Here is a 27,335-nt window from a genome sequence, read left to right as displayed (position 1 = left end):
GCAATACTGTTAGATATTGCATCAGACCAACTAAAGACTAGTAATATTAGATTAGATTAGATTAGATAAGAAATGAGACGAGAAAAGAAGTGGTGATATGTTACCTTCTTTCCTACTAGTACCATCAAGGCTTCTTTATATATCTACAGTCTACTACGCTTCCCAAGTGCTCCTTCCAGAGAGAATTAAGATGCACCTCCCAAGATCTCTCAACTGATTATGCATCCCTAACTTACCATTATCTGCAACTTTTATCAGGCACCTGAGCCTCAACTCTTCAATACCTTCGCTTGGATACAACTCGCAGTCCTCCCACATGTAGCAGGAAAATTTGGTGTCCGTTCCAATGAAAAAACAAGCAATATCCAGAAAAATCTCCTGATGTCGACGTTCTAGTGTGTCATAAGATATCCTTAGTATCTCTTGGACCTCTCAGTGGGGTTCTTTTGTCAATATCTTCAACACATCTTTCCATAATATCATATTGGATTTCATATACAAGTATGAACCTATAACTTCAAGAGCTAAAGGAAGCCCTGCCGTGGTGGATATGACATCGTGAGAGATATCTTCAAAGGCACTTGGAGGATAGTCATTGTGAAATGCATGTCTACTGAACAAATGCAAGGATTGCACCTCATCCAATTCCTTGAGTTCATACTTGTAGTCTACCCCAAATACAGTCTTATCGAGAATAACTTCATATCTAGTTGTAACGATAATCATACTTCCTGGCATAATAAAACAGCCGTGTTCTCTAGTCAAAACATCCAATTGATTTTTATGATCCACATCATCGAGAAGAATAAGGACCTTTTTGCCTTTGAATTTAGATTTGATTATGTTGATTCCATCATCAACTTTTGACACCTGATATTTGCTTTGAAGTATATCGGAGATTAGTTGATTGTGTAGATATTGTAAGCCGTGGCGGTGAGCTATTTCTAGAACATCTAGAAGGAACCTGCAACTCTTGAATGTTCTGGGGAGTTCATTGTAGATGAATTTGGCGAGAGTTGTCTTACCGATCCGGCCCAAGCCATAAATTCCGGTCATGTTGGCATCGACGGAAGGAGTGGCTCACTAATTCATGATCCTGAATGCCAATCAAGTGCTTAGGAGTATTAAGCAGAAAATCTTGATGTAACTTGCTCAAAACAGCTTCTACCACCTTTTTCACCATGTCTCCTTCATGCCTGTAAGAAAACATACCAAGTATGATCCTGTCAAAAGATAAGATGGACAAGGTTTGAGTAATGAATGAAGTACCCATCAGCGATTTTGTCCGACTCCAATCCACTCAAGTAACTCACTTATGTGAGTGCTCGCTGCCCTACTTCAATATCCTTCGCATCGAAATGCGTCTGTTTCGCGAAAAATGGTTGTCGACGAAAGACCTTTCACCAAAGAATTGATCTTTGGTTTTATTAAAGTGAATTGGGTTCTGTGACGACTCGAACAGGAATCAATAAGTACGAGACAAACTACTAATGCTAAAGCAATAAAGAATAAAAGGATTGCGAATAAAGAATTGATAAGTAAACTGTAGAAAAATTGAAAAGTGTGATTGATTGCGGATCCTATTACAATTGATTCTTCTCGGCCTTATCTAGCCTTGTACAAAGTGTAAAGCCTCAACTTGATTTGCTTATAACCGCACGTTCTCATCCGTAAACGGCTACAATTTAGCTCCGTCTCCATTTCTGCATCTTTCATCGATCTCCTAATCAGCTGCATCCTTTATCGTATGTTGAATTTGATTATGGCCTCGAAGCTTGAAATTGGTTGCAGAGTCTCCTAGTGTTGACTCTGACCAATTTTCATAAGGGTACTATACTTTAAATAATTCTTCAAATCTAGCCCCTACTTTTAAAATAATTAGTCAATAATAAATTTTGTATTTGATTTTGATTATGGTCTCCAAACTTCTTCCAAACTTTCCAAGGTATATGTAATCAACTAAGAGATTTGTATATCATTAAGATTCATTATCAAGAAATGACTTCTTCGGGCTTGCAATACAGGGGAAAGATATAAAAGCAAATTAAGAAAAGTAGAGAGAAGTCCCGACACTACAAGGGACAATGCAAGCTGCAAATTTTTTTTTTATTAGGACAAATTGACGTGATTGCTCAATAAGTCCGAATTGTTTTGCTTGTTAAATAAAAGACACGTGACTTTAGTGCTTACAGCAGTTTATAGGAAACATAATACGTGCATCAAATGCTCATGCGGTGTGACGATCCAAATTATATTATTAAAGATAGGGATATTGACACAAACAGTTTATTAACTTTGGCTCAATATACAATGTGGTCCTTGAACTTTTTATTTATTCAATATAGTCCTTGAACTTTAACCTAATGTTCAATGTGGTCCATGAACTTTTAATTTATTCAATGTCGTCCCTGAACTTTTGATACTTGTTCAATGTAGTCCATGAACTATATGAAAATGTTCAATGTAATCATTGAAATTAATGAAAGGACTACATTTGACATTTTCATATAGTTTATGAACCAAATTGAACATGTAGCAAAAGTTCAGGGACGACATTGAACATATTAAAAGTTCAGGGACCACATTATACATTGGGTTAAAGTTCAGGGACCCATTGAACAAATTAAAAGTTCAAAGATCACATTACTCATTGGGCCAAAGTTCAAAGATTGTTTGTATCATTTTTCCTTAAAAATACTAGATCATTACGAGTGCTTTACTTTAAAAAGTTTTCGTGTGAGCCAATTATTTATAAATCAAAGGAAATGATTTTATCAGTTCTATTACCGATCAAAAGTGGAAGAGAAATATACGAGGGAGAGAAAGAAGCATGGTGGCCGATGTTAAAGGCTGTGCCACAGCCACACGCATGTAAAAAGCGAGAGTAATAGAAAGTTACTCTAGCTTCTAGGGGTGTGCAAAAGAACCGGGACTCGCCCGGACCGCCCAGAACCGGATCGGAACCGGTGGTTCCCAAGGGAACCGATCTGGTTCCCGATTCTAATTTTTCGGAACCGGTGGGTACCAGTCCGGTTCCCGGTTTCCAGTGTGGAACCGCCTACCCGCCCACCCGGATCGGACATGTAATATAATAATATATTTATTTATTTAATTTTTAATTTAAAAATCTGACCAAAAAAATTTAAAAAAAAAAGAAAATAGGAGAGTTGTTGTTTTGTTTGCTTGCTAACTATTGTGAACTTGTGGCAAACTCTCATGTGTGATATATAATATAGGCTACGGATGTATTTGATGTGAAGCAAAGTAGCATGTGGTGAATATAACTCACTAACGGGCAAGAATTAGACCGGTCCATTTTTTGATTTGTCCAGGAAAACTTAATGGAACTGGTTCCATGGACCCACCCGGGAACCGGACCGGACCGGCAGTTCGGTTCTCGGGTGGATCCATGGAACCGATGGGCTGTTCTCGGTTCCAATTTTTTGGAACCGGTCCTTAGCGGGCGGTCCACGGTTCCGGAGTGGGAACTGCCTATCCGGACTATGCTCACCCCTACTAGATTCGGCAGCCTAAGTCGATATTCGGCGGAGAACAAATGGAAGAGACGGTCAAGATCAATGTCAAGATGGCTTTGAAACTCATTTCAACTCAACACTGTTGGGGAAACATCGAAAAGAAAAATTAAAAAGGAAGAGCAACTTCCCATAGGTGCCAAAAATTTGAGGGCTAAAATGTAATTTGCAAGTTATTGTTCCCATAGATTTAACTTAGTCCCGTGACAAGCACGTGGCCGGTGCTCGAACTGAAAAATGATGGAAGTCACGCGGGTGATACATTGCAAAATTTTGAAAAGTCAGGGGCAATTTGTAATAAATGCCAAAACATGGGGCCAAAATCGAAATTCCGGCCAACTACTATCTACCATTCAAAATCAAAATCCAAAAATTCCACCATCAGACCGACTCCATAGACATTCCATCTCTCTCTCTCTCTCTCTCTCTCTCCAAATGGGCTGCTGCGGCAACGACGACGACGGCGGCGACGGCGGGGAACCTCCGCACCCTTCCCCTGCCCGGACCCCCGACCTCTCTTCGCCGCCGTCCTCCGCCGCCTCCGACGATTCCACCATCTCGCCGATGAACTCCCACTTCGCCGCCCTCGCCTGCCGCGACACCCTCCGGATCATCTTCGAGAAGCTCCCGGTCCCGGACCTGGCCCGCGCGAGCTGCGTCTGCCGAATCTGGAGCTCGGTCGCCTCCGATCGGGACATGGTCACTCGAGCCTTCGCGGCCCCCTGGAGGTTGAAGGAGGTGGTCGGCGTCCCCAGCTCGGGTAGCTTCTGGAGGGATAATGGCATAGGGAAGTTCGCCATCTCGCATCGGATAAAGCGCGGCGATAGCGTCGCGAGCCTCGCTGTGAAGTACTCGGTTCAGGTAATGGAGCTTATGTCCCTTTTGCTGTATCGATTGTAAGCAAAACTGTGAATTATGGTCGCGGCGAAATGATATATTCACATAGTATACTTTAAACGTTGCGAATGACATTCTTGGACGCTGCATTTCCGATGGAGATTAAACATTTTCAGCTGATTCTGAAGAACATATCCACTGCTTTTTCATGTATAAGTTAGCTAAAGTGGTGCATCAAGCTACGGCTTTTGAAAATTCAGAAAGAAGGTTTCTTGATAGTATCCTTCTGATGTTTCGGAAGTCATGTTGGTTTGTTCAGCATGTAGTCATGGGTAGACGGGGTCAGACGTAGGTAGGTCTGTTTGAGTGTTGATGAAGTGGATGGAAGCTGGGGGGTTAATTGTCAATTTTCATGGAGTTTATGGTGAATTTGCTTTGCTGATGGCTTGGAATCCATTTGGTTTTCTCCTCCAGCATAGATTGTCTATTTGGTTTACTCTTCCGGCATAGATAGGTTTGTTCTTTGCACAGGCTGGTGGTTGGATGACTTCAACGTTGATGACAGATTAATCCCACTGAATGGGGTTAGCTATATGAACCAATTTACCTTGCTGCTCTATTTTGTACCAAAGAGGTCGTAGGATAGATGCTCAATGGAATTTCCTTCTGCGAAACTTATAAATTCATTTGCACTGGAGAAAGCCCGACTGAGTGACATATGAATTTGGTGATTTTGGGATAACTTCATTTATCGGTGAAGCCTAGAAAAAAAGGAAAAGAAAACGGCTACACTTGGAAGTCATTGTCGTGGTTTTTCTCTGGAGGTGTGGAGGAAGGTTGGGGCTAGAACACACATGTCCTGTCTTAGGGAGCTTAGGGTGCTCTTCATGTGACACATTCTGCAATCTGTAATGTTTTGGTAACTTAGCCAAGCAAAAAGCATCTCTGATTACTAATAGCAAAAAGATATGCTTGATTGACCAACACATTTTGGTGTCTTAATATATAAAGACCATCTCTTAGTTCCCAGAGCACGTGGGGCTAGTTAAAGTGATGCTCAGATTTTGCAAGTTGTCAGTATGAAATGATGGTTGATGTACTTTTGTGATGATCATGATAGTTCCTCTGACTTAATAACACTGACACAGAAATATTAGATGATTCTGCAGAAATGGAGATGTTGATCCATGGAAATGGTTGAATGCCGACCTCGACTTCTAAGACCAGAACTTAATTGTTGGTGCAATTAGGAAATGAATGTCTTTTTATGGAACTTTTTCATGGTTATAGTCATAATGATTCCTGAACAATCAGAAATGATTTATTATGATCCATGATTGTCAAGTGAGATCTTGCTGGGTCAATTTTTTATCAGCTGTTGGTAGAGACTTACTTTTAGAATGGCTTCTGTCAATTTTTCCCCCTGCTTCAAAGTTTCTTTCATGCCTGTCCTTTTTGTCCCTGTCTACACTGCAAGTTACATGCTTAAAAGAATTTTTTTCGTGCTGTCAGGTCATGGACATAAAGCGCTTAAACAACATGATGAGTGACCATGGTATATATTCGAGGGAGAGATTGTTGATCCCCATAAGTAACCCTGACATTCTTATTGATGCCACATGCTACATAGAGCGAGATAACCATGCAAAGAGGGAAGTTGCTGTGCTTTATCCAGAAGGTGTCCGGGACATAGAGATAAGTTCTTTGTTGAAGAGGACAACCTCTGAACAAGGGAAGAAGAGGATACTCGACTCGCTTAGGAGGAGCATGCAGGTTGATGACGGGACTGCCCAGTACTACTTGTCTATCTCTGATGGTGATCCAAGGGCTGCACTCTCGGAATTCTCCGAAGACCTTAGGTGGGAGAGACAGGTGGGCTTGGCCTAAATGAAATGGTTAGGCAACATTGTGGCTGCTTTAATAAGATGAAATGAATGGCAAAGGCACCTTGAAGCGTGGCATTGGATTTGGAATTGAACCTATTTCTCCATGTATATGATTAATCAATTCCTCCAAGTCGCATTTGTTTCTATGCATTCTTGGGGCGACTTAAACCGTCGAGTAACTTGTTTACCACACTTTGTGGATACACCATTGTATAATGCACTTGTAATATGCATTTCATATGAAAATAGTGTCTGAAAGGAAGGGTGGTGGTTCTTGTATGATTCTCTGATCAAGCAATCATCGTACATATATGTTTAGCCATTTGCAAATAAATTGAGCATATGATTTATATATGCGTGGACTGACTAGTGTATTTGCGAAGTAATTTGTCCGCGGATCGACTAATGTTTTAGCGTATTGTCTGAGGTGTTGATAAAATAAACTTGTAGATGAAGTTATGGGTGGACAGATTCTTTTGAATTCGGTGACAATGGTTGTTGAAGGAGCCTCTTGAAGGTTTATCATTCAGGAGCGTCGCCACTGACCGGGACAGTTCTGCTGTTCCGGATTAGTAAGTTTGGAAATATTGTTTTAGTAACTTTTAGAAACAGTTTGTAAAACAAATGATCGGGGACTTGTTTGGCTTATGGCATGTTTGTATTAACACTTCTATCGAAGTACTAATGTTTGTTTGATTGTTCAAAATTATAAATTGTTTTAATAAGGTATAATATTTATTCGTAAAGTTTGTTCACGTTTTAAAATTATTATTTCTTCTATGAAATTACACATCTTAAATCGAGTGATACATCAATTTTTTTTCCGATTGAATTATAATTAATTTTAGCTTGCTAGCTCTTATTTAGGTTTCTTACCAATTTTTATGTTCTTCGTTTTAAAATTTCTAACCGTTTCAATAATTTTTTTTGGGAGTTTACCAACCTGTTAAAGTTACCAATTTTTACAGGAAGTTACAAACTTTTATTTGAGTGCTTTTCCAACTCTTTTTTAATTAAATTTCCAATTAACTTTAATTTACTTACTCTTATTTGAAATTACCAATTTCTATTAAATATTCACGTACACTTATTTGCGTAGCTTACGAACGCACTAAATGACTAACTTTTAAACGAAAGTACTTATCTTTAATTTGAGTGACTACCAACTTTTCTCCGATTAAGTTTAAACTAGTTTTAGCTTTCAAACTTAATTTGAGTAACTTATTTAATTGTTTAAAAAAAACCGAATGTTTGAATAATTTATCAAGATTTATTTGTTGAGCTTACCAACGCGTAAAAATTGGTTAACTTTAACTCTCTAATAAGCTTCGCAACTAACTGGGCCCTTTTGTATAATTCAAATACAATTGATAATATGCTGTTGAATTTAACGGCCATTAAATTATTATTTTGTTGGTAAATTAGCAATAAATAACTGAACCCACTTATAAGATTAAAAAGAAATTAACCATTGACTATGGAATTTGACATTGTTAGAATAATTATTTCCTTGATAAAAACTAACGAAAATCGAAAAATAACTGATCATCTAGTATGAAATTTGAAAGTGTTAGGAGCATTATTTTTATTAGTAAGTGCCCAACAAATAAATGAGCACACTTGTAAAACAGAAAATTTGAAAGTGGTGAAATCATTGGTAAGTTAAACCAAATTAATGGGCTCACTCGAAAAGTAAAAAAAAGTAAATTGCTGATAACTGGAATTTTTTTTTTTGGTCGAACTGATAACTGGAATTTGAAAGTAGTAAAACGATCATTCTGTTAATAAAATCACTGATGAATAAACAAACTCGCACGTACAATTTAAAAGCAGTCGATAATCTACTAAGAATTTGAAAGTAATAGAATCATAAATTGGATGCTAATAGCTAATTGGGCCTACAAGTAAATATTAGGGAAAACGACATAAGTAATTCTTGAACTTTGGTGTAATATGCAATGTGGTCTATAAACTTTTAATTTGTTTGATGTGATCCTTAAACTTTAGCTCAATTTACAATATAGCCTATGAATTTTTAATTTGTTCAATGTAGTTCTTCGAATTTTGGTATATGTTCAATTTAGCCTCCGAACTATATTAAAATGTTCAATATCATTCCTAAACTTGAATTAATGGAAGACCAACATTGACATTTTCATATAATTCTGTGAATAGATTGAACATGTACTGAAAGTCCAAGGACCACGTATAATAAATTAAAAATTTAGGGACCATTTGCATTATTATTGCTAAGTAAGAAAAGCAAATTTTAATTTATCATTAAATGCAACAGTACTAAAATTATTGTTTCATTGGGTAATTTGTATAATAATTGATCGGGCCGACGAGGTCTCAGACCAATTCTACGAACCCGGTTCGGTTCCGTTAGTGCACGATACAATAGAAAATGGAGCGAGGGAAAACGGGAGGAGCTTGCAGAGGAAGTTCTAAGTGTCGTGCAGTCGGTTAACACCAGAGCCTCTGAGCACTTGCCTGCAATCGACTGCGGCTAACCACGCACTGGGTTTCGGTGTTTTCCGAGCGAGGATCGTGGGAAGGTTTCGTCAATGGAGCCGCTCCCGCCGACGGAGGAAGATTCGCAGCCCAATATAGCGTCGGGTTCGGAGAAGGACCCCGCGATTTTCAGCGTCCGGATCGTGTCGATCGACTACTACATGGCGCGTCCGATCCCAGATTTCGATGTTTGTTACAGCAGCTTTCAAGGTACACGCAATTCGGACTTTTGGGAATATGGGCATTCGGGGAAACGTGAAAACGAATGGAAAGACTCGTTTTTTTATCGTGCCCAAGACGGTTATGGATGTTGGCAGCGCAAGAACTTTGTTGGGTCTTGCTGTTTCATGGAGCTGTGGGTGAAATGGGTCTTGATATTGTCTTCTACTAGGAACGGCGGTGCTCTTGAAGTTATTCTATGTGTTCATAGCAATAATATGTATCTCTAAAGTGTCTTTGGTAAGAGAGACTGAGGGTCTGCTCTCATCTTTCGTGGCATAATTTTTGTGTTCACTTCTTTGGTCATGGAATCTTATGTTGAATAGGAGATGCCAGAGAAGCTTTCGGTTTGAATAAAGTAGGACTCAATCAATCACTGCATTGCAGACAAAAGTTGGTTTGCTTTCTTATGAGTGCGAGGAATATGCTTGCCTTACTGTTCTGTTATGAAGAATGTATCAGTTTGTCTGTGGATATCTTGTTTGGACTTCTTGTTTCGGCTGCTGGATTTATGTTAATTGATTTCCTGGCGTGGATATTCGTAGGGATTGATTAAAACTGTAGCACGGAGTCATGGAATCAGCCCATCAGCATCTTGATAATTTATTAAATGATTGGTTTGGTTGCTTAGAAAGCCCAGAGAGTATTGAATACTTTTCCTTTGGAGAGCGTAGTTGTCTCGATGATGAAGTATTTGAAATTTTCTTTTTTGTTGCTGAAGCAAAGACAAGAAGGTGGGCGTATAGTTTTTATGTGGCATGGCACCATGTCGATATTAAAAAATCTGTGCGAGGATTTGACATTTAACCTGCAAAAATGAAAATAACAGTTACAATTACCATGCAGTAGCTAGAAATTTAGGTAGAAATCTCTACTTTTGTATGTTCATAATCTCGTTCATGATTTATTAATGAAGGTGAAAAAGTGAATGAGGTTCCTGTAATAAGAGTTTATGGTTCAACTCCTGCTGGTCAAAAAACTTGCTTACATGTACATAAGGTTAGTAATCCTTGCTTATTTGTAGTTTTTTAATCCCCCCCCCCCCCCCACCGGAGCTGTTTAGCAATGAAAGTAACTTCCTTTTTCCCAATGAAGAATTTAAACCGGCATAGGTTTTACAGACTTGACTGGCTGGACACTAGTTGAATGTCTAAATAACAAATGAAGAGCTTACATGGCTGCAAGTAATCTATCGTGAAAAGTACCTGATGCTCATCCATGACATAGCTTATGAGGCAGCAATATCTTGTGAATATATCCTTCATACTGGTTCTAAATCATGTTTCTTTTCTTGTAGGCTTTACCCTATTTGTATGTACCATGCACTGATATTCCGATCCATCCATCTGAAGGTACTTGTGCGTGTTACAGATGTGTAGACTGCTTTGTGCATGCATATCCTGGTTTGAAGAAATTAACCAACATTTCTCTCAGTTTGCAGTACCTCTAGCGTGTAGCTTGTGTGTTTTCAGGGCGATTTGTTCGTTTGGCAACATGGCTATGGTTTCACTTGACCGGTTTTTGTCAATGTGCTTGCTATATATTGTTGTTGTGGACTTTAATTTAAATTTTTTGAATTATCTGCGCTTTTATATATTGAATTTATCTCTTTTTTTAAATAGTTTCTTATTGTTTTGCTACTAGCTTGATTGTTCACCGTTGAATTGCACAGGGGATGCATTTACAAATGCTGTATCTCTGGCCATGGAGAAAGCTTTGAAGGTATAATGTGTCATTCTTCGAAAATTATAAGTTCTGGCTTTAACTTGCTTAATTGGTTTTCATTGGATTTATTTGTGTGATTCGTTTGCTCGTTTGTATCTGAAACGATTGTTTTGTGAGTTACTACAGCTCAAAGGCAATTCTGGCATAAAACGGCAACATGTGCATGGTTGCAGCCTTGTACGAGCAAGGAGATTTTATGGTTATCATGCATCTGAAGAGCTGTTTGTCAAGATATACCTGTATCCATAAATGGCGTCTTGTATTTGTTTATTTTTCTGCCTGAATAGTACATTGCAACATCTTTGGGGCACCTTGACTGAAGCTTTAGCTATCATCCGCATGACGTCTCGCGGGCTGCCAAGCTTCTTTTGGTATTCTTCTCTCTCTGTCAGTAGCGCCTTATTTTTCAAATGGAACTGGTATTGCTTTTGAAGTTCTCACTGTTTTGCTCTAGATTTGGTACTTGTCATCTTCAGCTTCTTCAATTGCATGCCTTCGAGTGTATTCATTGTTTCGATCTGGGATATGCATGCCTGAGAGGGTTTTTAACTAAATTTCTGTTTTATCACAAAAAGAAAGCATTTGCTATTCATATGTTATTTGGGGCATCCAAGAAATATATGGGTCAAAATATGGCAATTAAGTTTCGATTTAATGAAAGGCCTGGGAAAATTAGCTTATATTTTGTACTTTGATGGAGAACTAAAATGTATTAGGGGAAGCCCACTATTCATTAAACTTGGCCATTGCAGTATGTTTTGTCGAACATTTTCTCAGATACCAATTTCTTCAGGGGATAAAAGAAGTATCTTTTGGCTCATCTGGTTTCACAATTTTTAACCTGCAACAGCACTCAACAAATCCTTTTTCGCCCCTCTTTTCAAAGGGTTGGAATTAGTCTGCTGCTGTTGTTGGTCAATTCTACAAGTCAGATGCAGGAAAGTTTTCTTGGAAGAAAAGCTTGTAAATGAAGATATTAGTTTTGGTAAGAAAGGGCAAACTTCTAAATACCAGCCTAACATTTCATGCAGAAATCACTTTACATACTCGAATTTTGATATTTGCAAATTGCATCTTCGGCCCAAACTGCATAGTCTAAAGACCAAATTGCCCTTCCTTCAACAGACTTTAAAAAAGATTATTTTAAATTCATATCCAAATCGTAACCCCAAACCTAATCATCTTCATTAATCACACCAATCAAAGGCTTCACAGCCACCAGTTGCCGTCTTTGGCCACGCTCTGGCTGTCTTCAACCTCTATTGCCAGTCTCTCTCTCTCTCTCTCTCTCCCCCTCTCCCTCCCCTAGCTCAATATTAACAACACTCTCGAATTGGGTAGTGGATGCAAATTCGTATGTGCATGAAAGTTGGGATGGTATTTAGAATCATCCCGTGAGGTTATCTTCTACGAGGAAGGTTTTCTTGTAAGAAAAGCTTTTAATCAATATATTCATTTTGACAAAAAAGTGTGGCATGCAATACAAGTTCCTATAGCATCTTATTCGTCTATTTTTTTATTTATTTTTTATTCATGGTCCAACATCCTTTTCCAGGGAGGGGCAGTATTTGACAGAAGTTTGCAGCCGCATGAATCGCATATTCCCTATCTTCTTCAGTTTCTGGTATTATCTTTTGACATTTGTTTGTCTTTCTTTCTTTTCCGAATTTGCCTTTCTCTGGTTCTATAGTGGGTGAGTTTACAAGGATGGGTCCTTAATGCACTCATGCCTAGACTTGCCATCTTTCATATGTGTGTTTCTTGATGCACTTGAGGTTAACTAATGGCAGGTCGACTATAACTTATATGGGATGGGTCTTCTTCATCTAATGAGAATAAAATTTCGAAATCCAATACCAGATATTTTTGCCTCAAAGAGATGCAGTGACAATGATCAAGGAGGACAGGTGATGGGAAAGTCATATTGCATGTTTTCTGCTTTTAAGTCATATTTATCTCCTCTTATTTGGCAGATGCAATACAAGACCGTCTTTCTTTTTATGCTTCGTATTGTATATGGTTTTCATAATATACAGGTAAGATGTTTGTGCATAGTCAATGATACTTGGAAGTTCCTCATTAGGTTGACGTGGGTAGGGATGCCCACCTGGAGACTCCTGTTTGGATATCATCTACAATCCCAGGAAGTTGGAGGTGCCAGCCTCTGGGTAGCTTGGATGCTTCGTCTGGGGAAATGGCTAAACGTCAGAGCACATGTGAACTGGAGGGAGATGCTGGTGTAGATGGTGTGTTTCCATGTTATACTCTTATCAGTTTGTTGCCTTTGTTCAAGATAAAAACATAGAGGCACTTCTTTTTCTCTGAAGAAATTGCTATCCCTGTTTGCTTGCAGATATTGTCAACCAGCAGTTCAAAACATATACATCTCTTTCTCAAGCTCGTATGGATGTGAAAATGGTCCAATCTCTTGTGCCAATTTGGGAGGTTTCCTTTTGTCCATTCTTTAAGCAGTTCTACTTAGATTAATGCATGGTATTTTCCTTATCTTTCACTTGCAAAGATGTTTTGATGAGGTTTCTATTTCTATAGGAGGAATTTGAAAGGAGTGGGATGCATGAGGCAGCACTACCACCTGATCCTGGAAAACCACCACCAGAGGATGTTCTGAAAGAACTCTCACACGGTCTTGACTTGGAATACGAACTGTTGGAACTCTGTTCTGGAGTTGTAAGTTCAAGAACCCCAAAGCAAAGTATGAGGCCGCTGAGCTTGATAACAGCTCCCCTTGATGATGGCAATTCGACAGAGTCAGCCCGTGTAGAATCAAGTTATGCTGGTAGAGATCTTTTGCTGCATCTTGAGGAACAGGCTCTGAATGGTTCTCCCTCATCACCAGATCTGTTATGTGGAAATAGAGTGGTTGCAACACCTGTCAAAGAAAAAGATGCATGTTACGAGTTGTCGAATGAAAATCGATCATCTCAACTGACAGAACCATTGGGTGGGAAGGTAATATCATGACTCTGGAGGTGTCTTTTCCTTAACATCAATGCTTGTTGATAATTGTCATGTCAGCATTCTTTTGTTTTGTTTCCTTTACTTTTTATATTGCATCTTGCTCATCCTTAGCTGGTCTATTCTACTGCCAATATTTGATTTTCATCGTTTTCAGTTCTATGAAGCCAAGACAGTACCTTCTCCACTGCCCTTGCTTCTGTCACTCTGGTGTCTCCTCAGACTGATATGGGGTTCTTTTAGTAGCCTCCTGGTGTAAATCTATTTAAATTATCATTTTGCAGTTTTATTCTTTTTAATTAGGATAGAGAATACTTCATCTGCTTAACCGTTGAGCTATTTTTATATCAAGTGTTTTGTACTTGTTAGCTTGGCGCTTTCCTTTTCTTTTTTTCTTTATATCGCCTTTCTTTCATATGGTGTCTATTATGGCGTTTCATTGAAAGAACAGCCAAGCCACTTTTACACTTTTTGTATTCAATTTCCCCTGTGGATCCTTACTGATTGTGATTTCATCTCTCTTTTTGGCATCATAAGTGATCATGAATACTCATTTCCCATTTTCGAGAATGTAAATTGGTGCAACTCACTGGCATAGGATGAATTTTTCTTTCCAGGGATAGCTTGTGGGCAATGTGTTTGTCATGGAGCAATAAGTCTGCATAGAGCATGTTATGGTGAACTCAAAATCCTCTAATTCACTCACCTGTTGTTATTTCTCTGTGCATTTTAGGCAGGAGATAAGGAAGTCCTTGGACTTCTCAGATGGCTTACCACATCCCAGGCTGCTGAAGACATAAACTCGGATGATGAACTTGTTCGAGAGATCATTCTGACTCCCCTTTTGCCCGCAACAACTATTGATAAGGTGCTAGAAAAGGCTAATATCGAGTATGAGAGCGAGTCTCAGCAAGAGTGTCAGGACATTCTTGATTCAATCGAGGATATGAATGATTTTGGCAGTTCAAAGGAAAGAGGAACTTCTTCTGCTTATCCTAGTGGCCATTCCCAAGCTTCATCAGAGAAAAGTATTCCCCAAGTTGATGGCTCTAGTGATGATTGTCGCCATTCTCCTTGTACAGGGTTGGAAGAAGGTTTATCTAAGATGGAGAAGAAGGTTGAACTTAAGAAGTTCTCACAGCAACAAGCTCTAGATGATAACAGCAAAAGTTCTTCCAATAAGAAAAGAAAGAATAGTTCCTTATGGGGTAGTTTACCTTTTGCCATGATCCCCAAGGTCACAAACCACCCAGAGTTGAAGAGCCTAAACATAAATGAGGGATCTTCTGGGGGCTGTGAGAATCAAAATTTGGAATGTTCTAGTTCGTACAGTCAGAGAAGGTTGGACTATCTTTCTGATGCACCAACAGAAAAGGCACAATCAGATGCTCATTTACATGAAGCAAGCGTACTTGAGAGATGCTCTGTCCGAGATCTGATGAGAAAAAAGCGATGCCACCTTTTCAACCCACTAGACTGCACTCCTCACAGTGAAAAAAGGGTCAATTTGTTTGCATGTCCTGAAGAGATAGACTTGCTTGAGCATGGCAATGAGGATGACACAAGGCAGGTCAAATCATGTCCTGACTTTCAGAGACAGTCAAATGAGGCTTGTGAAGAAAATATTACTGGATCTGGGACGGCAATAAAGGAAGGATTCCTTCCAGTGGATGTAGTTAAAGTACCACAGTGGTCTCCCCCTGAGATGCATAATCCTTTACTTCCATTGTTATTTAATGAAATTAACAAGACTGAAGGGCCTGTCCTCAACAGTAAATCGGTCACTTCTAATGTCTCATCCTCCAGAGGTAATAAACTATTAAGTACGATGGAATCTCACTCCCAGGACAAATTTTTTCTGGAAAAACTGCACTCAGTTTGTGTATCCAGTTCTGTCTGTGAGACAGCTAGTGCTGCTGAATCTGAGACATATCACAGAAGTGTTCACTTTAATAAAAGTGACCATGAGACAGTGAATCTGATGGCATGGAAGGCACTGTCGCATGAGAACCTTGAGGCCAATGAAGACAGAAAATTTACATTATTACGAGAAAGCTTTGATCGAAGTGATAGTGAATTGGGACAAGATGTGGGTTTCTCAAGGGCTGCCACCTTAATGCAGACAACTATTGATGCAGTAGAGAAATCTTCACCTTTAATTGCCATGACCCTCCGGGAGAAACCGCCGGTTGCTGACTGGGGTGATCCGGCTCCTGAACATCTGATGCTCCTGAATGGTAGAATTAAGCGTTCTCACTCTGTGGTCGTGGAACATGATGGGCATGAAGGAACCTCAGGTTGGATGTTAGTACTTCTGGTACTTTGTGGTGACTCTAGATTATGTTTCAGTTCCTTAAATCATCAATGACTTTAGATGGCTAAATATTATAGCTTTTTTGCTGACAAACTCATGTTGCCTTCTCAAGGGAGAGCTTTGGATGAAATTCCTCCATTCTTTGTCCGAGACTTTAGAGAAGACAAAGAGGTTCAAAGCGATGGCAGTACGGATGGTGGCTCCAATTACAATCAAAAAGCTCACATGGTCCCTACTCACTATCAAAATGATGGCTCATGCTTATACCTTTTGACACCTGTGATTTCACCTCCTTCTGCTGATAACGTAAATGACTGGCTACGGTGCAGTGAGAAAGGTAGTTCTCGTGCATAAAACAGTACATGTATCTCGTTTCTCATGTTAGCCGTATATAATATTCATGTTCTTACTTCAGGTACTTCTGGAAAGAACTGCAGAGTATTAATGGATTCTTCTCCTTTGAAAGGTAATTTGGTCATAAATGCTTTGTCATACTGGGAGTCTTGCTGTTCTGTTTATTCAATTTAGCAGCTTGAGCTTTCTGCAGGATCTTCAGTCAACCCAATTCATTCACAAGAAACTTCCCAAGATGATGTCAATGCGATTATGCCTGAATCTGGTTCTTTATCTCATACTAAGCCTTCTATAAAGCAAATGAATCAGGATAAACGTGGAACGCTAGAGGCAGAAGAGGATTCATCTCATAGTGAGGCAGCGACAATGTTCATCAATGAAAAAAGTATTGCTAGAGTGAAATCACACAACTGTTCTCAAGATATCTCGCAGATTTCTGGTCCAGACGGAAAATCAGGGTCTACACCTTTCAGTCAATTAGGATTTCGAGATCCTGCGAGCACTGGTGGAGGGCAACAGCTTACATTAATAAGTATAGAGGTACATTTGACATGGTTTTCTAATTTGATAAATAAAGTTGCCGGGAAATGGGCATTGATTCTGATAATTTATTAAGTGGTGAGTCAAGTCATCTGGATTTGATAGCACTAGAATTAAGATTTTTGTCCTAAAAAATCAATAAAAGGATTTCCTTATGAGTAGAAATTCTTTGATGTAGTTGTGAATAAATTTTGCAAGTAATTAACATACCCAAATGCTTGCCGATAGGGATCTACAGCATTTGCAACTTGTAATTGTAAAAAAGATAATTCTATTGATGATATTTGACTGGAAAAGATATTGAACGGTCTATCCACCATCTACACGATTTTCTGGATATTTACTGATGTTTACTGATGAAATTATGCATAACCTCTCCTTATGACAATTTCAAAATTTAATTTGGGTGATGCTTGTACCTTCTACCATTTTTACCTACCTCTATAACTCAAACTGTAAATTCTTGAATTTATTTTTAATCTATTTGGCTTTATCCGGTGATGTTTGACTTTTCCTTCTTATTCTAACATTTGATTTAAAGTTGATATTTTGTGAAAGGTTCAAGCAGAATCTAGAGGAGATCTCCGACCAGATCCTCGATTTGATGCTATCAATATTGTAGCTCTTGCTGTTATGAATGATCAGGATTCTGTTATTGACGTATGTGTGCTGGTGCACTGCAAAACTGAATCTTGTCAAAGGTAAGATGAGTTAAATGGTGATGTGCATTTTCTCTCTTCTGATATTCTTTTCTCAGGGACTTCCATGAATTGTGTTGTAGCTGCTCGACACAGAGTGAAGTCGTTTTTTTAGCAGAGTTGATGGTTCACATGAATGGCCTCTTTTTCTAGAGGTCCTACTTTGCTTACCGTTATATCAATTTGATAATTGGTCATACTAAAGTCGGCAAGCCCGATTTCTGAACTCCAGCAAATTCTAGAGGAGAATGGTAACGTTGGCAACTCTATATGGTATTGAATTGTTAGGTGGTTAAACGCTAACTTGTGTACAAAATGAGTTTAGCATAGATGAGAAAGCTTCAGTGGATATGTGGACACTTGAGGAAGATAGTTTTGAAATAGGACGAAAAATATTGTTGGCCCAATTGAGGATAAGATTAGAGAAACTCTTTAAGGTTATTTGGTTGCATGATACAATTGACTATAAATGCTCAAATGAGAAGTTGTGATTTTATGCTGGAGATGTAGGGTCAAAGGACAGACAACTAAAATGATGTGAGTAGACTCTTGAAGGAAAGATCCCAAATACTTCTATTTAGCGTGGTAAAAGGATCCACGTAATTGACCTTACTTGTTGTCATTACATAACATATATACCTACAAGAAGCTTTTTAAGATGTCCTTAAATTGAAGTTTAACTTAAGCTTAGTAGGAAAACCTTCTATAAATTTAAGCAAGAGTTTGATGATTTGTCATTTTTCAAAGAACCTGGAGTCAACCTGTTTAGCAAAAATTAGTGCAGTTCACTTTTTCAGTTCCTTATTTGAAATGAGGTTGTCTGCTTTTGATTTCTCAAGCTACTGAAGTCCTTGCTTTGTTACATTCCTGGGCCAGATATACACACCACAGTGTTATTTGACAATAGGCTCTCTGATTTTAATTTATGATGTATGTTGCACTTCTACGTATAGGTAACCAGCTGCTTTTCATTAACTTATTAAACCCAGGTTATGTAGACATTGCATTTTGGATCATTTTTCTTCTAATTTTTCCTACTTTTTTTATTATATATTTCATATTTAAGTTGTGAGGTGCAATGTAAGGACATGATAATTATTGCTTTACTCTGATTTAAGAGCATAGTGTTAGTGATGATGTGGAGAATAATTAAACTTAATAGGTGGATAGTATCAGGTGATGGAAGTCCAAAAGGAATCAAACTAGCACATCAATTCTAAGAGTTAAAAAAAAGTAACACCTCTATAGCATGGAGGTTATGAACAAAGCTAATTTGTTGAGTCCTTTGGTACTTGCTGTAGTTCGTGTGACATGTATGTTTCATACTCTTGGATTAATTATCCTTTTCTTTTTTTATTGTCATCTTGAAGGAGTCATGATGGAGTATCCAGCTGTGAGGTTTTAGTGTTTCCGCAAGAAAAGCAATTGTTGATCCATTTTGCAAAGATTGTTAGCAAGTTTGATCCAGATGTATTGGTGGGATGGGATGTTCAAGTTGCTTCTCTTGGTTATTTGGCTGAAAGGGCTTCATTTCTCGGAATTGGTTTGCTTAATATGATATCTCGAGTGCCATCGGACAGCAAAGTTTTTTCTGGAGATTCGGGACTTATTGATGAAGGGATGCCAGAGAATGCACCAACTGAACCTTTGATGTTTAAATCTGTACAAACAGGAGATGCTATTATTGAAGATGAGTGGGGTAGAACCCATGCGAGCGGTCTTCATGTTGGTGGTCGAATTGTCCTAAATGTTTGGCGCTTGGTGCGTGGTGAAGTTAAGCACAACATGTATACAGTGGAAGCTGTAGCTGAAGTTGTTTTGAGAAGGAAAATTCCCTCATTTCAGCACAAAGTACTCACGAAATGGTTCTCTAGTGGGCCTGGACGAGCAAGATATCGTTGTCTGGAATACACGATTGAGAGAGCGAAGTTGAATGTAGAGATTATCAATCAACTTGACTTGGTATTTCTATTCCATAATATAATTTTGTGGTTCAGCTGATTATTTTCTCTATCATATATGCATGAACATTTGATGTTTCCGCAGTTCAAGTTTTTAATGTATGTTGTGCATCAAACCTAGTGGATGGTTGTTTGTGTTTAAATAGTTCATATGAAATCAATGGGGGTACTTGCTGATAAAGAAGCTTGAGGAAAAGACGCCTTACATGCCGATGGCATTCCTGTCTTAGAATTTTAGTTGGTGCAATTAAGTGCTAAACCTTTACCGAAAAGTTTGATGAAGTTCTGATCATTTCAATTGGTTTAATCAAATCCTAAATCTTAAATAAAACATGCATCAAGTTCTCAAATTTTACTGACAAATGCAATGAAGGCGCCAAGTAGGCTATTTTCGGCTTCCAAGCAGGCAATTCCTTATGCTATGATTGAAAGGATTTGATTGCACTTTTAAAGAAAGGTTTGAGACTTGATTGCACCAATTGGAAGGATTATGACACAATAGGATTTTGGTCATAAGTTTTACGATTTTAGATGAAACATTCCCTTTTTAATATATTTTCTCTATCATTGACCAAAATATATATATGTATGTATGTATGTATGTATGTATGTTTGTTTGTATGTATGTATCTATTCTCTTATATGCATAAATATTTTTTGTTCTGTGGTTCAAGCCTTTAATTAATGTTGTGCATCAAACCTAGTGGAAGGTTGTTTGTATTTTAATAGTTCATAGGAAGTCAATGGGGGTAATTGCTGATGAAGAAGCTTGAGGGAGCTAGAGGTCATGTGCAGATTGCTATTCAGTCTTAGAATCTTAGTTAATGAACTCAGGTGCTAAACCATCACTTAAGAGTTCAATTGAGCTATAACCATTTCAACTCTTACTTACAAGTGCTATCTGAGGTCTCCAAGTAGGCAAGTCTTAATGCTAATGATTGAAAGGACTTGATTACACTTAAAAAAGGTTAAAACTTGATCGCACCAATTGGAAGTATGAACAGGATTGCATTCCATACATAAGGTTTATGATTTTAAGTGAAACATTCCCTTTTTTACCATTTGTGGGGTGGGGAATTTTTACTAGTCCATCATTTGTCTTCACAGCAGAACTTCAAGTGAACTTTCCCTCTTATGTGTGCTTTCTGTAATTTCAATTCTTGTCAGTTTTCGTGGGCTTAACTGCATCTGCCTAATGTGTGAACTATTTTTGCAGGTCAACCGAACTGCAGAACTTGCTCGCGTCTTTGGTATTGACTTTTTCTCCGTTCTTTCTCGAGGTTCACAATACCGTGTTGAATCTATGTTCCTCAGGTTGGCTCATACTCAAAACTACATTGCCATTTCACCTGGGAATCAACAGGTACGAGTCCACCTTATCTCTTTCTAGAACCTTTAATACTGCAGAGAAGAAAGAGGCAGGAATTGTCTGCTTTTGGGACAGAACAGATGTTTGCTTTCTATTTTCTCAATGCAATCACTTGGGCTTTTCCCTCTTATTTTCAATGGATTATGTGAAGCTCCTTCTCATTATTTGGATCCGTCTGGCTTTTGAACAATGAATACGAAATTGTAATCTGCATGTTTGCAGCGCCTTTAATGTCTATGTTACGTATTCTGTTTCAAAACATTAGTGATTTACTTCTTTAGGTATTTTTCATCTTCTTTGCCTATATCATTATAGATATTAGAAAGGTACTTCTTAATGCTTGAATAACGCGCTTTACACCAAAAATCATACTGGGTTATGCTTTATGATACTTACTCCATGCAGACTCTCGTCCCAAAAATCTTTCATTGACAATCTATTAGAGGAGATGTCATAAGTTCATACGCAAGCAGTATATGGGGACCACTATCACCACTTTTTTCTTTCTTGGACATGTCTGCCTTTCTGCTTTGTATATGAGAGACCATGTGACAATGAAGAAGTATATTAGATTGTAATGCTTATTTAAAAGTATGAAATGATTTGTTCAAATGCTTTTTTATGGTACTTTCCAGCTCTTCTACAATCTATCTATCAAGCGACTTTAAGTTCTTAGATAATGTTGTTTCTGTTCATCTGGTTGTTTTCCTTGTCTTTGGTAGATGGTCCTACGTGCATTCTATTTTATATTCCTGCAGGGATTCTTATATTGACTTAACGAAACAGTGACCTCATCTTCTGGTTGATTAGGTTGCTTCACAACCTGCAATGGAGTGCTTACCACTGGTGATGGAACCAGAATCTGGTTTTTATGCAGATCCTGTAATTGTTTTGGATTTTCAGTCTCTATATCCATCAATGATAATTGCATACAATCTTTGCTTTTGCACATGCCTCGGAAAAGTTGTGCCTTCGAAGGCCAACACACTTGGAGTCGCTTCTTTTACAGCAGATCAACATGTTCTGCAAGATTTAAAAGATCAAATACTATTGACACCAAATGGCGTTATGTATGTGCCTCCAAAGGTAATTTAGAGTGTAAAGGAATTTGCTCTCTTCATATTTATATATTATTGAGCAATTTCTTAACGGTTTATGATTTTGAGCAAAAGGGGGTCTAACATGTATTAGAGCATAGTTCCAGAGTTTGAATCCTAACAATCGTCGTTTTTCTGCCTTTTTTTTTAAAGTTCTACTGTCTCTATGCAGGTTGTCTATTAGATGTGGCTACGTCCACGTCCATTTAAGGCCAGATTTAGATGCAGGAGTGTTAGGACATATGCTATATATACTTGTTAATTCGAAGGCTTAAGCTTTTAGGGAGATAGTTATGGTCTTAAATATGCACCAACTTACAGAAGTTTATTTGTTATATTCCACACACTGTTATGGTTGTACTTTAATGCATAATTATGACAATACTAAGCCTTTAGGTGGACATCCATGCATGAGGATACAACTCCAGTTTGATGCTTATGCAAATTAAGTGTCCTCACTCATGAACGTAGGTGATGTGATCGGTTCTATTTTCCAATTCCTGGGTTCTTTATATGAAGGAATTGGTCTACTGTGATGTTGAATTTCCCTGTAGAGGTCTATAACTGCTTTTATGTGGGTTAGCACAAGAGAGCTTATAGTTTTTCTCTGGTTCTGAAGTAGAACTTGATTTTTAGTCATATCCTCTCTTTCTTCAGGAGATAACTTTGTAGAAGAAAACTATTCAAATAAACTGTCATGATGCAGGTACGTAAGGGCATACTGCCTCGTTTACTAGAGGAAATATTGTCAACCAGAATAATGGTAAAGCAAGCAATGAAAAGATTAACATCTCCACAGCAAGTTCTTTACAGGGTAAGGCCTGGGCACCTATAAATTCATTACTGGAATCAGGTAGATGCTTAGCTTGGCATGACTAGTTTTTTTATATTTTTTTTGCTCAGGGCAATTTCGCACTCCTCCTCTAATTTAAATGTCTGCTTGAAACTATGGTTTCTTGTGCCTTGTTGACTCCTCTGCTCTATGTAGTTTGCAGGTCAACGTTTAGTACGATATAAACACTGAAATTTTGACTGCTCTCGTTTTTCAAAATATGATGTGAAATCATGAAAGGTGGTTAAGCAGCTCTTCTCTTATTTCAGATTTTTAATGCGAGGCAACTTGCTTTGAAGCTAATAGCCAATGTAACCTATGGCTATACTGCTGCGGGTTTTAGCGGCCGCATGCCCTGTGCAGAGCTTGCAGATAGTATTGTTCAGTGTGGCCGCAGAACACTAGAGAATGCAATATCCTTTGTAAATGCACATGACAAGTGGAACGCAAAAGTTATCTATGGGGATACTGATAGGTAAAGACAGTTTATCTCTGAGAAAGATAAAAGCATCATTTCGATGAAAATTTTCAGCAATTTTAGCCCATAACTGTTCTTGTACATCAATGGTCATCTTCAATACTCAAAAAGTTGTGACTTGTGAGATGTTGCAAACACCATTTTTTTGAGTTATGGAGGTTCGCTATAAGTTGTTTCCCGGTTTATCTGGTTGCAACACTAACTGGTCTAGTATCGATTTTATTCAGAAGTCTTTCCCACTCTGGATGTTATTCATGGAAAATGAGCAAATAGTGTTTAATCTAGACACATAAAAACCTTATGATTATCTGCCTATTAGTCTGGCAAGTGATAATTTTCTTTCCTTTTTTTTTGTGCATAGTATGTTTGTCCTCTTGAAAGGACGAACTGTCAAGGATGCTTTTCAAATTGGGCAAGAGATCGTCTCTGCAGTAAATGAGATGAATCCAAACCCAGTTGCTTTGAAGATGGAGAAAGTCTATCACCCTTGCTTCCTCCTTACAAAGAAACGTTACGTAGGTTACAGCTATGAGAGTCCCGACCAAGTAGAACCTCTCTTTGATGCCAAAGGTATTGAAACAGTACGCAGAGATACATGTGGAGCAGTCGCCAAAACTATGGAGCAATCTTTGAGGATCTATTTTGAGCATCAAGACATTTTCAAGGTAAAGTCTTGCCTTTTCTCTTTCTTCTGTGGATATTTTTCCTTATTTTTAAATTAATTACCAGAGCAAATTTAAGGACTCATTCCAAATGTTTTCCTGATATAGTATCGAACTTAAGCAGGTGATCTTCTTCTTTTCCTTGGTGTTCAAGTTGAAGAACTTGTAAAGTTAGACATTGTGATCTTGGATTTTATCTTGTCCAGACATAATTGGAAAAAAGGGGATTCATACTATTTGATATGTATGCATTTATCCAAATATACCATCTAGACTACTTAATACTATTTAAATTACTAAGACGACACTTACTTCTCAAGTCTACACCTGGTTCATTTGTTTACTCTTTTTTGCGCTGGTTAAAGGTGTCAACTTGTCTCTCTATTGAGGATTTGTACCACATGCTTGTAATAGAAAGGACTTCCTAATCATGGTGGCAGATGGATTATGTGTCTGTCTAAAACTTGGAAGGGTAGTTTAGATTCATTTGAAAATCTGCCTTTTAGTCTTGTAATTAGTTCCACACTACAAAAATCTGACTCTTAAGTACATCTGCCCTTGGTTTCCGCTCTAGATATCAGGCAGATGGTGTGTTTTGGAGAAGGATAAAAGGTTTCGTTAGTTTATAGATAATTATATGCTGCATGGCTACGTGTGTGACAGGTGCTCTAAAAAATTCAAACCATGCTAGTTTTAGGAGTTTGACTATTTATTGCAGACTTCATTACCTCTCTATGAATTGAAACAACTAAATGTACATGTCTGTCTACTTATTCTCACGTGATTATCATACATTGGGGGTTTCAATGGTTCTGCTGAAACCCCAATTATTTCTGAAGAATGCTTATGATCTGTTGTTCCATAATCTTTCAAACATGGTGATTCTGTTGGCCCAGAAATAAACATTGGAGAAGTTGGTAATCTGAGTGATCCAATTTATTTTTTGACGTTTCTGGAATGCGTAATTTCTTCAGCTGGAAGCCTTGCTTTAAAAGGTGATTTATAGAGTTTTAAAGTGCTACTTCATATTGCTCTCTTTGCACAGGTTAAAGCATATTTAAACCGCCAGTGGACGAGGATTCTCTCTGGAAGGGCATGTCTTCAGGATTTTGTATTTGCGAAGGAAGTTCGGTTAGGTACTTACAGTACAAGGCCCTCCTCATCACTCCCACCTGCAGCAATTGTTGCAACGAAAGCAATGAGAATCGATCCCAGGGCAGAACCACGTTATGCGGAAAGAATACCATATGTTGTTGTCCACGGGGAGCCAGGGGCACGCCTAGTGGATATGGTCGTTGATCCCATGGAGGTTTTGGCGATTGATTCACCTTTTCGACTGAATGAACTGTATTATATAAAGAAGCAGATAATTCCAACTTTGCAACGAGTATTTGGACTTGTTGGTGCTGATCTAAACCAATGGTTTTCAGAGATGCCCCGCCCTACTAGGGAAAATTTTGCGAAACGTCCCATTAGCTCACCTAATCCTCAGCGAAAACGAATTGATTTCTACTATCTTTCAAAACATTGTATACTTTGTGGAGAGCTGGTCCCGACATCAGCATATTTATGCAATGAATGTTCACACAAGAGGCCAGCTGCTGCAACAGCTTTAGTTGGAAGGACATCAAGAGTTGAGAGAGAGATGCAACATCTTGCTTCAGTGAGTATTTCTATCAGTTGATTCGTAATGGAGTCTGTAGTATTAAGGGTGTGTTTGTTTCACAGAAAATGAATTATTTGAAAGATATTTTCCTGAAAACGATCGCTTGTATCGCGTATAGAAATGAATCAACGAAAAATATTTTCATTGTCCATGAAAATGGTTAGACATAAATTGTTGTTGATAATGAAAACAATCGACTAATTATATTAAGCAACACGAGCGATCATTTTTAGGAAAATATTTTCCAAATCATTCCTTTTCCGTGAAACAAACGGAACCCGAGTTTTCTGTCAGTTGACATTTATTTATTTGTCTATCTGAATGCATTCTAGGGGTGATGTTGCTGACTTCATCCTGCTAGATAATTCAAAGAATTGTAAAATATTTTCTTTTATCATTATTGTATCAATGGTTGAGCAATAATCTCCTAATATTTTGACCCATGAAGCTCTTGTTCCAGGATCTTATGGTGTCGTACCTGCCTTTTGTTTTTTGTCTTAAGAAGTACTTTTACCTTTTCCTATTTAACTGTCTAACCAGTGTAAATTTTCCTGTCCCTATTGTATTCTAATCAAGATTTGGAATATATGGAGTTTCCACATGCGTGCAGAATCCTGTGTGGCAGCATTTCTCCATCTTTCAGCTTCAATCTTATTTAGCAATATCAATGAGCTCGCAGTTGCTTCACAATCATTTTCTTTGAATGATTCATGCAGATTTGTCGGCATTGTGGTGGAGGGGACTGGATTTTGGAAAGTGGAGTGAAGTGCACTTCACTCGCTTGTCCAGTGTTCTACGAGAGGCGCAAGGTTCAGAAAGAGCTACGAGGCCTTTCCACCGTGACCAATGAGGCAGGCTTGTACCCAAAGTGTATGGTCGAGTGGTTTTGATTTTCGACCATAATAGTCGGGTTCCCTTCGAGAGTGAACAGGGTCAAAGGAAGTGCTTGCATCTTTGCCGCTTTCAGCCGTGGGTGATTTGCTTTCTGTTTCTTGTCGAGGTTCTCAGTTTGTTGTTGTAAAGTTGTCTGTAAAGTCATCGGTAAACTTTCATCCTTCGAATCCGTCGATTCATCTGATCTTGGTTGAGTGGATGGAAGAACATGTAAGCCCAGGTTGATGTTCAACCATGAAAGAGCACGACAGAGGACTCGTCCGCCTTCTTCTTGTGTCGAGCCCTGAGCAGAGAACGAATGCCCGAAGCACACTCTGGTTCTTTCGAAGCCATTGAGTCTAACCAGCCGATGGCACTTTGAGTTTATATGAGAGCTGCGAATCGGCTGCATGTACAAGGATCTGTAACTGGGTATACAACACAAAAGGAAAAGGAAAAGGAAAAGGAAAAGTTTAGGCGTTTTTCTACTGTAAATTTGTAACCATGACAGTGTCATCAGCTAATGTTATACTAAAAGCACAGTTGAATTGAATTGCAGTCTTTGCTCCAACATTTGAAGTTACAGAGAGGAGAGGCTACACAACTTGTGATTGTTGTGTAGCCTCGCTGCTTCTCCCTGTCGATCGTAATCCCATCCTCGAACTTTCATACATTTCGCAAAACCCAACTTTACGTTTCAATTAACGAATGCGCTAAACTTTAAATTATATAATAACTTGTGCATTTTAATCAAATTCCAACTGATCTTTACAACTATCGACCAAAATACTAATTTTACAA

The 27,335-nt window shown here is 38.4% G+C and overlaps 3 protein-coding genes across 6 annotated transcripts; 2 read left to right on the top strand and 1 right to left on the bottom strand.

Annotated features, from left to right (window-relative positions):
• Positions 1–432: 432 nt before the first annotated feature.
• On the bottom strand, positions 433–1,056 carry LOC115691008 (disease resistance protein RUN1-like). Its single transcript, XM_030617539.1, has one exon. The coding sequence runs from the start codon at positions 1,054–1,056 to the stop codon at positions 433–435; it is 624 nt and encodes a 207-aa protein (XP_030473399.1).
• A 2,870-nt stretch (positions 1,057–3,926) lies between these two features.
• LOC115690998 (F-box protein At1g55000) lies at positions 3,927–6,535 on the top strand. The gene is made up of 2 exons (XM_030617525.2): positions 3,927–4,394; positions 5,883–6,535. Exons 1-2 carry the CDS (start codon positions 3,969–3,971, stop codon positions 6,255–6,257), a joined length of 801 nt encoding a protein of 266 aa, XP_030473385.1. The 5' UTR covers positions 3,927–3,968; the 3' UTR covers positions 6,258–6,535.
• A 2,125-nt stretch (positions 6,536–8,660) lies between these two features.
• On the top strand, positions 8,661–26,564 carry LOC115690986 (DNA polymerase zeta catalytic subunit). 4 transcript variants are annotated; one of them, XM_056310166.1, is made up of 24 exons: positions 8,661–8,980; positions 9,906–9,988; positions 10,287–10,347; positions 10,662–10,711; positions 10,841–10,953; positions 11,043–11,085; positions 12,270–12,338; positions 12,505–12,621; positions 12,798–12,960; positions 13,068–13,159; positions 13,265–13,684; positions 14,424–15,987; positions 16,117–16,341; positions 16,420–16,470; positions 16,552–16,898; positions 17,457–17,599; positions 18,967–19,558; positions 20,774–20,920; positions 21,737–22,012; positions 22,730–22,837; positions 23,125–23,330; positions 23,695–23,998; positions 25,041–25,658; positions 26,378–26,564. In XM_056310166.1, the coding sequence occupies exons 1-24, from the start codon at positions 8,824–8,826 to the stop codon at positions 26,549–26,551; spliced, it is 6,123 nt and encodes a 2,040-aa protein (XP_056166141.1). In that variant the 5' UTR covers positions 8,661–8,823; the 3' UTR covers positions 26,552–26,564. The 4 variants fall into 4 exon arrangements, with proteins under 4 accessions (XP_056166141.1, XP_056166138.1, XP_056166139.1 ...); XM_056310163.1 differs by lacking the exon at positions 12,505–12,621 and having other exon boundaries at positions 8,662–8,980; positions 10,287–10,711; XM_056310164.1 differs by lacking the exons at positions 8,661–8,980; positions 9,906–9,988; positions 10,287–10,347; positions 10,662–10,711; positions 10,841–10,953 and adding an exon at positions 11,601–11,699 and having other exon boundaries at positions 11,054–11,085.
• The last annotated feature ends 771 nt before the right edge of the window (positions 26,565–27,335 follow it).

This window comes from Syzygium oleosum, unplaced genomic scaffold, assembly GCF_021117445.2.
Source record: "Syzygium oleosum isolate NSW1041296 unplaced genomic scaffold, Sole_v2.1 Sole_v2.03, whole genome shotgun sequence".
Lineage (NCBI taxonomy): Eukaryota > Viridiplantae > Streptophyta > Magnoliopsida > Myrtales > Myrtaceae > Syzygium > Syzygium oleosum.
Note: the sequence above shows the minus strand (reverse complement) of the source record. Positions and strands in the feature narration are given on the sequence as shown.

Bases quoted from the DNA above. Each gene is read 5' to 3' on its own strand.
- LOC115691008 (XM_030617539.1), bottom strand. From the start codon at position 1,056: ATGACCGGAATTTATGGCTTGGGCCGGATCGGTAAGACAACTCTCGCC.
- LOC115690998 (XM_030617525.2), top strand. From the start codon at position 3,969: ATGGGCTGCTGCGGCAACGACGACGACGGCGGCGACGGCGGGGAACCT. The intron at 4,395-5,882 runs GTAATGGAGCTT...TCGTGCTGTCAG, and splicing joins CTGTGAAGTACTCGGTTCAG to GTCATGGACATAAAGCGCTT.
- LOC115690986 (XM_056310166.1), top strand. From the start codon at position 8,824: ATGGAGCCGCTCCCGCCGACGGAGGAAGATTCGCAGCCCAATATAGCG. The intron at 19,559-20,773 runs GTATTTCTATTC...CTATTTTTGCAG, and splicing joins TTATCAATCAACTTGACTTG to GTCAACCGAACTGCAGAACT. The intron at 20,921-21,736 runs GTACGAGTCCAC...CTGGTTGATTAG, and splicing joins TTTCACCTGGGAATCAACAG to GTTGCTTCACAACCTGCAAT.